General features: G+C 33.9%; 1 protein-coding gene across 2 annotated transcripts in view; it reads left to right on the top strand.

Moving 5' to 3' along the window:
* The window catches only part of LOC143738520 (inositol-3-phosphate synthase 1-A-like), a 23250-nt gene extending 12150 nt beyond the window's left edge, over nucleotides 1-11100 (top strand). For both annotated transcript variants that reach the window (XM_077230503.1, XM_077230504.1), the window contains 4 exons: nucleotides 4027-4191; nucleotides 5515-5628; nucleotides 7514-7731; nucleotides 10579-11100. In XM_077230503.1, the coding sequence (XP_077086618.1) occupies nucleotides 4027-4191; nucleotides 5515-5628; nucleotides 7514-7731; nucleotides 10579-10774 (693 nt within the window). In that variant the 3' untranslated portion in view covers nucleotides 10775-11100. The remainder of the gene's footprint in view (nucleotides 1-4026; nucleotides 4192-5514; nucleotides 5629-7513; nucleotides 7732-10578) is intronic.
* Nucleotides 11101-15000: the final 3900 nt, after the last annotated feature.

Here is a 15000-nt window from a genome sequence, read left to right as displayed (position 1 = left end):
ATGTGTAGCAATATTCAATTTGAAATGTAATATGCAAATTGACTGCATTTCTGCATTTAAATTTACATTTTCCATTACATTTGTGCAACGTCGTTTAGTGCAAAATACAAAATTAAATTATATAATTTACATTTGCCATTTCATACACTGTAAAACTGAAAACTGTAATGAAGTGATAATTTAAATGTTATTTTTCTTAATTGCATTTACACTCACAGTTAAAACCCTCACAGTTAAAACACTCACGGTTAAGACACTCACGGTTAAAACACTCACATTTAAGACACTCACAGTTAAAACACTCACGGTTAAGACACTCGAGGTTAAAACACTCACAGTTAAGACACTCACAGTTAAAACACTCACAGTTAAAACACTCACAGTTAAAACACTCACAGTTAAGACACTCACAGTTTAAAACACTCACAGTTAAGACACTCACAGTTAAGACACTCACGGTTAAAACACTCACGGTTAAAACACTCACGGTTAAAACACTCACGGTTAAAACACTCACAGTTAAAACACTCACAGTTAAGACACTCACAGTTAAGACACTCACGGTTAAGACACTCACGGTTAAAACACTCACAGTTAAGACACTCACAGTTAAGACACTCACGGTTAAGACACTCACGGTTAAAACACTCACAGTTAAGACACTCACAGTTAAGACACTCACAGTTTAAAACACTCACAGTTAAGACACTCGAGGTTAAAACACTCACGGTTAAAACACTCACGGTTAAAACACTCACAGTTAAAACACTCACAGTTAAAACACTCACGGTTAAGACACTCACGGTTAAAACACTCACAGTTAAGACACTCACAGTTAAGACACTCACGGTTAAGACACTCACGGTTAAAACACTCACAGTTAAGACACTCACAGTTAAGACACACACGGTTAAAACACTCACAGTTAAGACACTCGAGGTTAAAACACTCACGGTTAAAACACTCACGGTTAAAACACTCACGGTTAAAACACTCACGGTTAAAACACTCACGGTTAAAACACTCACGGTTAAAACACTCACGGTTAAAACACTCACGGTTAAAACACTCACGGTTAAAACACTCACGGTTAAAACACTCACGGTTAAGACACTCACGGTTAAAACACTCACAGTTAAGACACTCACAGTTAAGACACTCACAGTTAAAACACTCACAGTTAAAACACTCACAGTTAAAACACTCACAGTTAAGACACTCACAGTTAAGACACTCACAGTTAAGACACTCACAGTTAAGACACTCACAGTTAAGACACTCACAGTTAAAACACTCACAGTTAAGACACTCACAGTTAAGACACTCACAGTTAAAACACTCACAGTTAAAACACTCACAGTTAAAACCCTCACAGTTAAAACACTCACAGTTAAAACACTCACAGTTAAGACCCTCACAGTTAAAACACTCACAGTTAAAACACTCACGGTTAAAACACTCACGGTTAAAACACTCACGGTTAAGACACTCACAGTTAAAACACTCACAGTTAAGACACTCACAGTTAAAACACTCACGGTTAAGACACTCACAGTTAAAACACTCACGGTTAAAACACTCACGGTTAAAACACTCACGGTTAAGACACTCACAGTTAAAACACTCACAGTTAAGACACTCACAGTTAAGACACTCACAGTTAAGACACTCACAGTTAAGACACTCACAGTTAAGACACTCACAGTTAAGACACTCACAGTTAAAACACTCACAGTTAAAACACTCACAGTTAAAACACTCACAGTTAAGACACTCACAGTTAAAACACTCACAGTTAAGACACTCACAGTTAAGACACTCACAGTTAAAACACTCACAGTTAAGACACTCACAGTTAAGACACTCACAGTTAAGACACTCACAGTTAAAACACTCACGGTTAAAACACTCACAGTTAACCCTCTAGGCGCCACGGTCGAGTTTACTCGACAAGATGCGGCACTGAATAAAACGGCCGATTTTGTCAAATTGGGTGTCAAATTTCATTCAACCTCCCCTCCACTGGATGGCAGACATGTCGTACTTCATCCCCGAATCAAAAAAACGTCAGGTTTCTATACAAAATGTTCGAGTTAGAGCGCATTGAATCAGTGCGATCAAAAGCGGAGCTAGTTTGCGAGTGAGCCATTTTATCAGATCCTCTCCGCAATCGCGGCGACAGTATTGTGGTGGAGACTTAGTCTAATACCACTGGGTATGTTAGACAAGGTCGAAGTATTCATAGGACAGTTAGGAGACAACGTGGAGGCAGGGTGAGGAGTCGCAATGACAATGACAGTAGTCCGAGCTGTGCACACTCGGCGCGCGCGCGAGGCAGATCTGGCCGCGCTGCTCGTATCATCTCACGTATCATCTGTGCCTTGCCGTGGCGAGTGAGCGTTTGACCTAAACAGGTCTTGTCTACTTGTGTTTGTATGTCATATGAATAATATATATGTGCCCCATACATGGAATCAGAGTGCCTACTGTATTTAGTAAATGGAAAATCTCTACAGCAAAAGGCCAACCACTACATGCATTCGGTTTGTTTCTACCATTTATTAGTAATGATTTACACAGTTTGTTTACTACTTACGATATACCTGAGCATTCAGTATTGTGCAATATAGCATACAGAAGGTGATGGACATTTTTGGGGGAAAGAAGTGCTGCATTTTATCATTTAAACATGTGACTTTTCATGAAAATTCTATAATCCAAGATTGCCACCACCATATGACGTCATAATATGCCAATTAGATGGGAAAATGTAATCCCTACATAAAATTTGGGTCATCCTTAATATTTCTCTAATTTACAGAAAGTCTCTATCTTGTATCACTTTTAAGATATAGCCTTTTGAAATTAAGATGTCAAAATCGAACGTTTTAGGAAAAAACCTCTGGCGCCTAAAGGGTTAAGACACTCACAGTTAAAACACTCACAGTTAAAACACTCACAGTTAAGACACTCACAGTTAAAACACTCACAGTTAAAACACTCACAGTTAAAACACTCACAGTTAAGACACTCACAGTTAAAACACTCACAGTTAAAACCCTCACAGTTAAAACCCTCACAGTTAAAACCCTCACAGTTAAAACCGAGATGAACACTAAACACAGATGAACACTACACACAGATGAACACTGCACACAGATGAACACTGCACACTAAACATAGATGAACACTACACACTACACACAGATGAACACTACACACAGATGAACACTGCACACAGATGAACACTGCACACTAAACATAGATTAACACTACACACTAAACACAGATGAACACTACACACTAAACACAGATGAACACTACACACTAAACACAGATGAACATTACACACTAAACACAGATGAACACTACACACTAAACACAGATGAACAATACACACTAAACACAGATGAACACTACACACAGATGAACACTACACACAGATGAACACTACACACAGATGAACACTAAACACATATGAACACTACACACTAAACACAGATGAACACTACACACTAAACACAGATGAACACTACACACTAAACACAGATGAACACTACACACTAAACACAGATGAACACTACACACAGATGAACACTAAACACAGATGAACACTAAACACAGATGAACACTAAACACAGATGAACACTACACACTAAACACAGATGAACACTACACACTAAACACAGATGAACACTACACACTAAACACAGATGAACACTACACACAGATGAACACTAAACACAGATGAACACTAAACACAGATGAACACTAAACACAGATGAACACTACACACTAAACACAGATGAACACTAAACACAGATGAACACTACACACTAAACACAGATGAACACTACACACTAAACACAGATGAACACTACACACTAAACACAGATGAACATGAGGAAAGCAGAATAGATCCTCTTTAACAAATGTATTGGTGTCTCATAGTTTTTTAAGCAATAAAAGCACAGATATTATTTCCTGGTAACACTGTATGATTTTATATATATTGAATGTTTTCAGCCAACTTGTATAGTGAGTTATAATCACCTCGGGAACAATGACGGGCTGAACCTGTCGGCGCCGCAGCAGTTTCGCTCGAAGGAGATCTCGAAGAGCAACGTGGTGGACGACGTCGTGCGGTCCAACCCGATCCTGTTCCAGCCCGGGGAGAAGCCTGACCACTGCGTGAGTGTGTGTGTGTGTGTGTGTGAGTGTGTGGTGAAGAGTATAACTGCTGTGTGTGTGTGTGTGTGTGTGTGTGGTGAAGAGTATAACTGCTGTGTGTGTGTGTGTGTGTGTGTGTGTGTGTGTGTGTGTGTGTGTGTGTGTGTGTGTGTGTGTGTGTGGTGAAGAGTATAACTGCTGTGTGTGTGTGTGTGTGTGTGTGTGTGTGTGTGTGTGTGTGTGTGTGTGTGTGTGTGTGTGTGTGTGTGTGTGTGTGTGTGTGGTGAAGAGTATAACTGCTGTGGGTGTGTGTGTGTGGTGAAGAGTATAACTGGTGTGTGTGTGTGTGTGTGTGTGTGTGTGTGTGTGTGTGTGTGTGTGTGTGTGTGTGTGTGTGTGTGTGTACACTACTGCTCAAGCGTTTGGGATCAGTAAGATTTTTTTTATTAACACTTTTATTCATCAAGGACTTATTAAATTGATCAAAAGTGATAACTGTTAGGGGTTTACAGTCAAAGACCCAGAACCAGATATGAAGACCCGGAGTCAGAATTATAATAAATTAGAGAAAAGTTTTACTGAAGATAGTTTGCAGTTTCATCAGCAGAAGTTCAGCTTCAAGACTCACACAGGAGTTCGTAGGCCGTCCCGCTCACACACACACACACACACACACACACACACACACACACACACACACACACACACACAGGCTCTAACTGTAAACAGGAGAGTCGTCTCAAAACATGAAGATAATGTGTTGTTTCTCTCGAGGAGAGCTGCACTTCAGTCTGAATGGAAAGTAAGGCTTTAACAAAGAAATGGTCCCGTAAACTCTTGTCTTCAGTGACCCCTGTATGTTTTAACATGTTGAAGAGCTTTTTCAATCATAAAACACGTCCATATTTCATTTCTGAAAGCCGGGATAATTAAAGCAAACACTGTCACTGCATTCGGATATCAAATACTGACATTACAGAATACATGAAAAGAACATTTCAGTAATCTCATCGGCAACTTCTATAACAAAGTCAAATCTCCAGAGAAGTCATTCAACTCAACATATTTAGAAGGAAAAATATTGATTAATACCTTAATTATAATCATTCATTACATATACATTGAAGCAGCAGTGGATTCCAATCCCCGCCCTTCATAATAATGAGCATCAAACATAACAAACATTAATTAATATTGTACAAGATGTATTGCTCATGGTTAGTGCATGTTAGTTTAAACATTAACTAATGAACCTTATTGTAAAGTGTTGCCAATATTCTACAAGGAAAGATGCAATGCAAATATAATGTGCAAATATAATATAAATATTTTGTGTCTGAACAGGTGGTTATTAAATATGTTCCGTATGTGGGCGACAGCAAGCGTGCGATGGACGAGTACACCTCCGAGATCATGATGGGGGGAACCAACACCATCGCCATGCACAACACCTGCGAGGTACATCATATTCATATTCATAATAACTGATCAATCATCATAACTGATCAATCATCTCATATTCATATCTCATAACTGATCAGTCATCTCATATTCATATCTCATAACTGATCAATCATCTCATATTCATATCTCATAACTGATCAATCATCTCATATTCATGTCTCATAACTGATCAATCATCTCATATTCATATCTCATAACTGATCAATCATCTCATATTCATGTCTCATAACTGATCAATCATCTCATATTCATATCTCATAACTGATCAATCATCTCATATTCATGTCTCATAACTGATCAATCATCTCATATTCATATCTCATAACTGATCAATCATCTCATATTCATATCTCATAACTGGTCAATCATGTCATATTCATGTCTCATGACTGATCAATCATCTCATATTCATGTCTCATAACTGATCAATCATCTCATATTCATATCTCATAACTGATCAATCATCTCATATTCATATCTCATAACTGGTCAATCATCTCATATTCATATCTCATAACCATATTCATATCTCATAACTGATCAATCATCTCATATTCATATCTCATAACTGATCAATCATCTCATATTCATATCTCATAACTGATCAATCATCTCATATTCATATCTCATAACCATATTCATATCTCATAACTGATCATTCATCTCATATTCATATCTCATAACTGATCATTCATCTCATATTCATATCTCATAACTGATCATTCATCTCATATTCATATCTCATAACTGATCAATCATCTCATATTCATATCTCATAACTGATCAATCATCTCATATTCATATCTCATAACTGATCAATCATCTCATATTCATATCTCATAACTGATCAATCATCTCATATTCATATCTCATAACTGATCAATCATCTCATATTCATGTCTCATAACTGATCAATCATCTCATATTCATGTCTCATAACTGATCAATCATCTCATATTCATATCTCATAACTGATCAATCATCTCATATTCATATCTCATAACTGATCAATCATCTCATATTCATATCTCATAACTGATCAATCATCTCATATTCATGTCTCATAACTGATCAATAATCTCATATTCATGTCTCATAACTGATCAATCATCTCATATTCATGTCTCATAACTGATCAATCATCTCATATTCATGTCTCATAACTGATCAATCATCTCATATTCATGTCTCATAACTGATCAATCATCTCATATTCATATCTCATAACCATATTCATATCTCATAACTGATCAATCATCTCATATTCATATCTCATGACTGATCAATCATCTCATATTCATATCTCATGACTGATCAATCATCTCATATTCATATCTCATAACTGATCAATCATCTCATATTCATGTCTCATGACTGATCAATCATCTCATATTCATGTCTCATAACTGATCAATAATCTCATATTCATGTCTCATAACTGATCAATCATCTCATATTCATGTCTCATAACTGATCAATCATCTCATATTCATGTCTCATAACTGATCAATAATCTCATATTCATGTCTCATAACTGATCAATCATCTCATATTCATGTCTCATAACTGATCAATCATCTCATATTCATGTCTCATAACTGATCAATCATCTCATATTCATGTCTCATAACTGATCAATAATCTCATATTCATGTCTCATAACTGATCAATAATCTCATATTCATGTCTCATAACTGATCAATCATCTCATATTCATGTCTCATAACTGATCAATCATCTCATATTCATGTCTCATAACTGATCAATCATCTCATATTCATGCATACTCATGCATTTTCTGTAAAGCTGCTTTGAAATGATGTATAGTGAAAAGCGCTATAGAAATAAATGTGAGTTGAATGTATTGTGCTGATTATAGGACTCTCTGCTGGCCAGTCCTATTATCTTGGATCTGGTGATCCTGACGGAACTGTGTCAGAGAATCACGTTCTGCACTCGCGAGGATCCGGTTTTCCAGAGTTTCCACAGCGTCCTGTCGCTGCTCAGCTTCCTGTGTAAAGCCCCGCTCGTGCCACAGGGGGCGCCGGTGGTCAACGCCTTCTTCCGGCAGCGCGCGTGCATCGAAAACGTCATGAGGTGAGATTGCCTTTCACCTTCCCTCGCGTTCTGCAACACCTGTCCGTCGCGGGGCAAGATGACCCGGAGCCCTAAAATTATACTTTTTTTTTTTTTTTGAAAGCTTATTTTATTTCATTTTGATAATATTTTTTCTATTTTTAATACTTTTTTTGGTACAGAAAGCTTATTTTATTTCATTTTGATAATATTTTTTCTATTTTTAATACTTTTTTTGGTACAGAAAGCTTATTTTATTTCATTTTGATAATATTTTTCTATTTTTTAATACTTATTTTTGTCCAGAAAGCTTATTTTATTTCATTTTGATAATATTTTTCTATTTTTTAATAAAAAAATTTGTCCAGAAAGTTTATTTTATTTCATTTTGATAATATTTTTCTATTTTTTAATACTTTTTTTGTCCAGAAAGCTTATTTTATTTCATTTTGATAATATTTTACAATTTTTTAATAATTTCTTTTGTCCAGAAAGCTTATTTTATTTCATTTTGATAATATTTTTTCTATTTTATAATAATTTCTTTTGTCCAGAAAGCTTATTTTATTTCATTTTGATAATATTTTTTCTATTTTTAATACTTTTTTTGGTACAGAAAGCTTATTTTATTTCATTTTGATAATATTTTTTCTATTTTTAATACTTTTTTTGGTACAGAAAGCTTATTTTATTTCATTTTGATAATATTTTTTCTATTTTTTAGTAATTCTTTTTTTTTTTGTCCAGAAAGCTTATATTATTTCATTTTGATAATATTTTTCTATTTTTTAATACTTATTTTTGTCCAGAAAGCTTATTTTATTTCATTTTGATAATATTTTTCTATTTTTTAATAAAAAAAATTGTCCAGAAAGTTTATTTTATTTCATTTTGATAATATTTTTCTATTTTTTAATACTTTTTTTGTCCAGAAAGCTTATTTTATTTCATTTTGATAATATTTTACAATTTTTTAATAATTTCTTTTGTCCAGAAAGCTTATTTTATTTCATTTTGATAATATTTTTTCTATTTTATAATAATTTCTTTTGTCCAGAAAGCTTATATTATTTCATTTTGATAATATTTTTCTATTTTTTAATACTTTTTTTGTCCAGAAAGCTTATTTTATTTCATTTTGATAATATTTTTTCTATTTTTAATACTTTTTTTGGTACAGAAAGCTTATTTTATTTCATTTTGATAATATTTTTTCTATTTTTTAGTAATTATTATTTTTTGTCCAGAAAGCTTATATTATTTCATTTTGATAATATTTTTCTATTTTTTAATACTTATTTTTGTCCAGAAAGCTTATTTTATTTCATTTTGATAATATTTTTCTATTTTTTAATAAAAAAATTTGTCCAGAAAGTTTATTTTATTTCATTTTGATAATATTTTTCAATTTTTTAATAATTTTTTTTGTCCAGAAAGCTTATTTTATTTCATTTTGATAATATTTTTTCTATTTTATAATAATTTTTTTTGTCCAGAAAGCTTATTTTATTTCATTTTGATAATATTTTACAATTTTTTAATAATTTTTTTTGTCCAGAAAGCTTATTTTATTTCATTTTGATAATATTTTTTCTATTTTATAATAATTTTTTTTGTCCAGAAAGCTTATTTTATTTCATTTTGATAATATTTTTTCTATTTTTAATACTTTTTTGGTACAGAAAGCTTATATTATTTCATTTTGATAATATTTTTCTATTTTTTAATACTTATTTTTGTCCACAAAGCTTATTTTATTTCATTTTGATAATATTTTTCTATTTTTTAATACTTATTTTTGTCCAGAAAGCTTATTTTATTTCATTTTGATAATATTTTTTCTATTCTTTAGTAATTCTTTTTTTTTTTGTCCAGAAAGCTTATATTATTTCATTTTGATAATATTTTTCTATTTTTTAATACTTATTTTTGTCCAGAAAGCTTATTTTATTTCATTTTGATAATATTTTTCTATTTTTTAATACTTATTTTTGTCCAGAAAGCTTATTTTATTTCATTTTGCTAATATTTTTCTATTTTTTAATAATTTTTTTTGTCCAGAAAGCTTATTTTATTTCATTTTGTTAATATTTTATAATAATTTTTTTTGTCCAGAAAGCTTATATTATTTCATTTTGATAATATTTTTCAATTTTTTAATACTTTTTTTGTCCAGAAAGCTTATTTTATTTCATTTTGATAATATTTTTTCTGTTTTTTATGCAATTTATGCGGTTTTTTTATGTTAATTGATCAATAAATAATAAATACATAGTCATTTAAGCAAATTCCTCACATTGTTTCAACTTAAATTCAAAACTCACAATTTCATGCATAACTCTTTTATTTCAGCTCTAAATATCTTCCATTGGGAGTCTTTGACCTTGTGGAAAAATAATAATATATCATGATATTTCATGACTCTAGATGGCCTTATATCTCTATATGAGCTGTTCCGCTGGGTCCTAAAGTCAGTTCCCCTCAGTATGCATTCAGAAACACATATAGACATTATAAAATAATTTTTTGGTTAAAGATTTAGTTCGAATTTTGAGCATTTTTAGGTTTTCCTGTGTATTCCTCACATTCCATTCATTCCTAAGGGAGTCATATTGAGCCGCGAGGATTTGTTACTTTTAAAATTTCAACCACAAAACCCGAATCCATTCAATTATTTTTTGTGTGTATTCGTGGTTCTAGGGTCTTCTGGACCCCTCTGATGAACACTCAATTTTTTTTTAAAATAGTTTAGGGTCAAAATGACCGGAGTGAAGGATAAGTGTTAAATCATGTGCATATATTGAGTGTGTGTGTGTGTGTGTGTGTGTGTGTGTGTGTGTGTGTGTGTGTGTGTGTGTGTGTGTGCAGGGCTTGTCTCGGCCTGCCGCCTCAGAATCACATGCAGTTGGAGCACAAGATGGAGAAGAGCTTCATGCGTTCTCCGGAAAGCCTCGTCCCGCATCCCGTCCTCCTCAACGGGAAGATCGACCACATCAGCGCTTATCAGTCCGCCAAATACATGGAGATCAAGAGTCATGAGAAGATGCAGCACTCAGTCTCATAGAAACCTTGAAGCATCAAAACAAATAACGTTTACCACCATTTTAAGTAGAATTTTTGCATTACAGTCCTTTACGAATGCACATCCCTAACTGATTTATGGATATGCATTTGACTATGAAAATATGAATGGCTTCTGTTCTTGTTTAGTGAGTACTGTATTCTTCTTTCTCAACCACAGAGATTTTTACAGGTTTGGTACATTAATGTACTGAGGGAAAAACCACTCGCTTCTGTTGGTTAAACAAAATGAAGAAGAAACATCATTCCTGAAAAGTGAATTGAATTGTTGCGTTTGGTAAATAAATGCAGTAGAAAATGATGATGAAAGTCATTTCGGGACGGGTTTTCTTTTATACTGATATAAAAATATAGCACAAAACTGTGAGTGAGCGGGAAAAATAAGTAATATTATTCAAATGAGTAAATCTAATTAAAATCACTGACTTAAAAAAAGGTAATTTATCTAATTAAATTGATTATGGATTGATTAATGGATTTATGTAAAAAATGCGAGACACTGCAGGTGAATAGGGTCATTTTTTTAACTAGCAGATATCACCGTGAAACTTTGCCAGTTGATTACCTACATTAAAACGAGAAAAAAATGTATTACAAGTTTTCTGTAATTTAATATTTAAATATGCAAATGAGGCATTATCTAATTAAATATGCACTAATTTGCATATATTTTAAAAAACGAAATCTGAGTATTGGATAAAGCCAGGTTCAAAATTATTTTTTCATTGTGTTCACATATTAGATGGGGGAAAAAATACAGAGGGATTTATGGATATCTACTTTTGTTATCCTGTAAATCAGAATATACTGCCAATAACCTTAAAAAAATGATTTTCGCCATGTTTTTTGAATAACGTGTTATATAAATCAGGCTAGGAATAATATATTTACAAATCCCTCTGTAAATGTCTTCATAATATAACTAGGTAGAAGACTGGAAAGTTTGGTGTATATAGGTGCTACCAAAGCCGTCAAAGGAACGCCTGGCCACTCCCTATTAAGTCCTATTATACTGAATGTTGGTTGTAGTTCCACCAGAGTTCCACTGGGGGGCGATCGAATGAATGGGGGTCTATGGGGCTAGACGGCTAAATGTGTCTCTTTCACCCGATTGCCGTTGAATAATCTCAGATTTTAATGTAGATTTTGCAAGTTCAACATGGATTATAGGTCCAAAGTTGAATGAACGAGTACTTATGTCCTTTCGATTTCTTAAAAGTTGAGTTGTGGTTGCCCATAACACTTTGATTGGTCAGTGAAGGACTGATTACGACCAGAGATACTGCTTGATGGCATTGTGGCATCCGAAGTGTTTTCGCCGTGGTCTTTTAAAATAACAAAACAAAAACTCTTCTAGCACGTGTATTTACCTGTGTTGTCGATGCCTCGAGAGAAAAGAAAGTGCAGATCGCGAAAGCACCAAAGTGACTGAAGGATTGCCGTAAAGCAGTATCTCTGGTCGTACGATGTGTATGACGTCATTGCCATTTTAAAAGACTTTTTAAAGCAAATAAGTGACTCTAAAAAATCTAACACCCAGTAATCTTTAATTTCTTTGCATCTCCTTTCGAAAACAACATTCAAATTACTATTCAAAAAATTGTATCTTGAGAAAAGTGGATTTTTAGGGGTATATCTCCATAGACCTCCATTCATTCTGCACTCGTCCTGTGAGCGCCCTCATGTGGAGCCAGAGTGGAACTGCAACCAGTTCAGAAGCCGGAAGTTTACTGGGAGTGAAACTTCTCCCCATATTAGACATTCTCTGGTGCCACTGAAGTGGTGATTTCAGACTTGGAGTAAGAGAGAAAAGTCATTTTGAGAAAACGGGCTTTAAAGATTTAGGATCAGCCAATGAGATTGCGCATTTACAGTAAAATCCCCCCTTTTAATTTCGCGATTGGTTGCTGATAAAAAGGAAATGACCATATTTGGATCCGGCAGTATTGTTGAGGAGAGAGAGAGCTTTCTAACGGTGTGTGTGATGACAGGTTACAGAGGGATGATTTATAACGACAACTTTTGATGAATTTATGAGAAATCTACAGACGCAAACAGACAAAGTGCAGTAAAATAAAGACCTAAATGTGTATTTTGGACTTTTTTTCACCACAAGTCTGAAAGAAGACATGTTATTGAAGACAAATATCCCAAAATCTCAAAAATGACAAGTGAAAAAAAAACAATGTTTTTGCCTGCCGTGTCTCGCCTTAAAGAAAAACAGTTATTCATTTATTAAATAACAGTATATTAACAGTATATTAGGCTACTGTCTAAAAATATAAATTCATAATAGTTTTTAGAAATCGGGTGTTTGTAAAAGATGTCAAATTTTAGAATGATGACGAGGATGATTCACTGATTGGCTACTAATATTCCGATAATAGATAGAAATAATAACTATTTTTGTTTAATGGTGACTATTTTATTTTTATATTTCTTCGTCTCACTAACATTTAGATCTTTGAACGAATAAAACGATAAAAATGCTATGTTAGCGTAAAACAGTTTCTCTGACTAGCCTAAGCGATGAGAGCTGATTTGTTCGTGTCCATAAATGACTAAATCAAAAGACATGTTCTCATTGCTTTTGTTCTATCATTCTGTGTGAAAGTGTTTTCATCCCCTTGTTCTGCTGTGTGTGAAATTAGTCTGTTTTCAGCCATGAAAAAAGAAAAGTTAGGCAAAATGTTCTAAATTATAACTCTGTAACACTGTAAACAATAAACACTGGTGCATATATTAGCTCCACACGTTGTGCACGGTGTTCCATATGTTCATAATTCTATAGGCAATAAACCTGTGACGTCAGTTCATTTCTGGAACAGGATAGAAACAAACCCTTACTCGCATAGAGGCTTTTACATGAAATACGTTTAATCATACACATAAATGCATTTCTTTTTTCACTTCTTACAGTCAATAAACATACTTTTGTAAACAAAGGAGATCTAAACATGTAAGTTCGCGGTTAAAGTATTACTCCGCATCATACTAGATTCTTAAACCAAAATAGTGCACATTATAACAATAATGAACAATAACAACCTGTTTGGTGGTTACGTGTGCAAAAATAAGCATGTAAAGTATTGGAGTAAATGTGATTATATGTCTTTTTGGCTACTTTGTGGTTTTGAGTATCAAATATAGCAACTTATAGTCTCTACTTACCTATATTTCTGAATAAGTAAATGTACTTTTTACTCCGATACATTAGTGATGAGTAATGCAATTACACAAGGCTACATGTATTAGCAGTGTTTGATGCCGAAACCAGTGCAATTTCATTCGACTTAACATTATACGAAAATGTGAATATCATGCAGTTCATGTATTTCAGAAATTCAAATTAAAAGGTGAAACTAATATATTTAGTATATAACTATAGCTGTACATATGCATGATTATGCTTTTCAGAAGGCCGACATTTCTGTGTTTAAAATCCTGTTTTCATCCATTTCATGAAATATTTCCTGTTGCATTTTTTGTAGGCCTATATTGTGGATTTCGGCTGGATCTGTGATGTTTTGTGTGTGTGCTTGCTACCAAAACAGAATAAGCTCTGCTGTTTGATGATACACTAGTCGCTGTTGAACACCGGTTTCCACAGCTCTCGATCACACGTTTATTAGTCGGGTCGTCGCAGAAAAAACCCTTCAAAGTCACTCAGTCCGTGACGGACAGATCGTTAACGGCAGGGAATCCAATCACTCTGTCATATATCCACCTCAAATATGGCGTATCACTTGAAACATGTAAGTAGCATCAACTCTACAAGTCGCTAATGCTAACCTAGCTGAACGTGCGCTATTATTAGTGTTAGTGTGCAGAAGCTCTGCATGACATACAGGCGCCGGCGCATTTAACTTTAAATACTCAGTCATTTTTGGTCATAGGAGGAATGCAAACAGTAAAGAGTCTGCTTTTATTTCTGTGAATCACAATTACAGCAAAACATGCTTTTGTAAAATAATGAAAACAGTCAGGATGCGCTTTCTCAGTGAACTGGAGCGCGTCACAATAATGACCCGAAACTCAGTGTACACTTGCTTCACAGACATGAGAAATATAGCTATAGAAAGCTTGAAATGTCTGCTTTTAAACGAAACCATTAAAATGGAAAATGAATATTCTCAGATTATATAATCCGTATATAGGCGGGGATGAGGAGTCAGCATCGTGACTTAATCTCTGCAGCCCAAAAACACA

The sequence above is a fragment of the Siphateles boraxobius genome, unplaced genomic scaffold (genome assembly GCF_051911475.1).
Source record: "Siphateles boraxobius isolate OS27281-9 unplaced genomic scaffold, OSU_SipBor_1 146, whole genome shotgun sequence".
Taxonomy (NCBI): domain Eukaryota; kingdom Metazoa; phylum Chordata; class Actinopteri; order Cypriniformes; family Leuciscidae; genus Siphateles; species Siphateles boraxobius.
The sequence above is the reverse complement of the archived record's forward strand: the minus strand, read 5'-3'. Positions and strand labels throughout refer to the sequence as shown.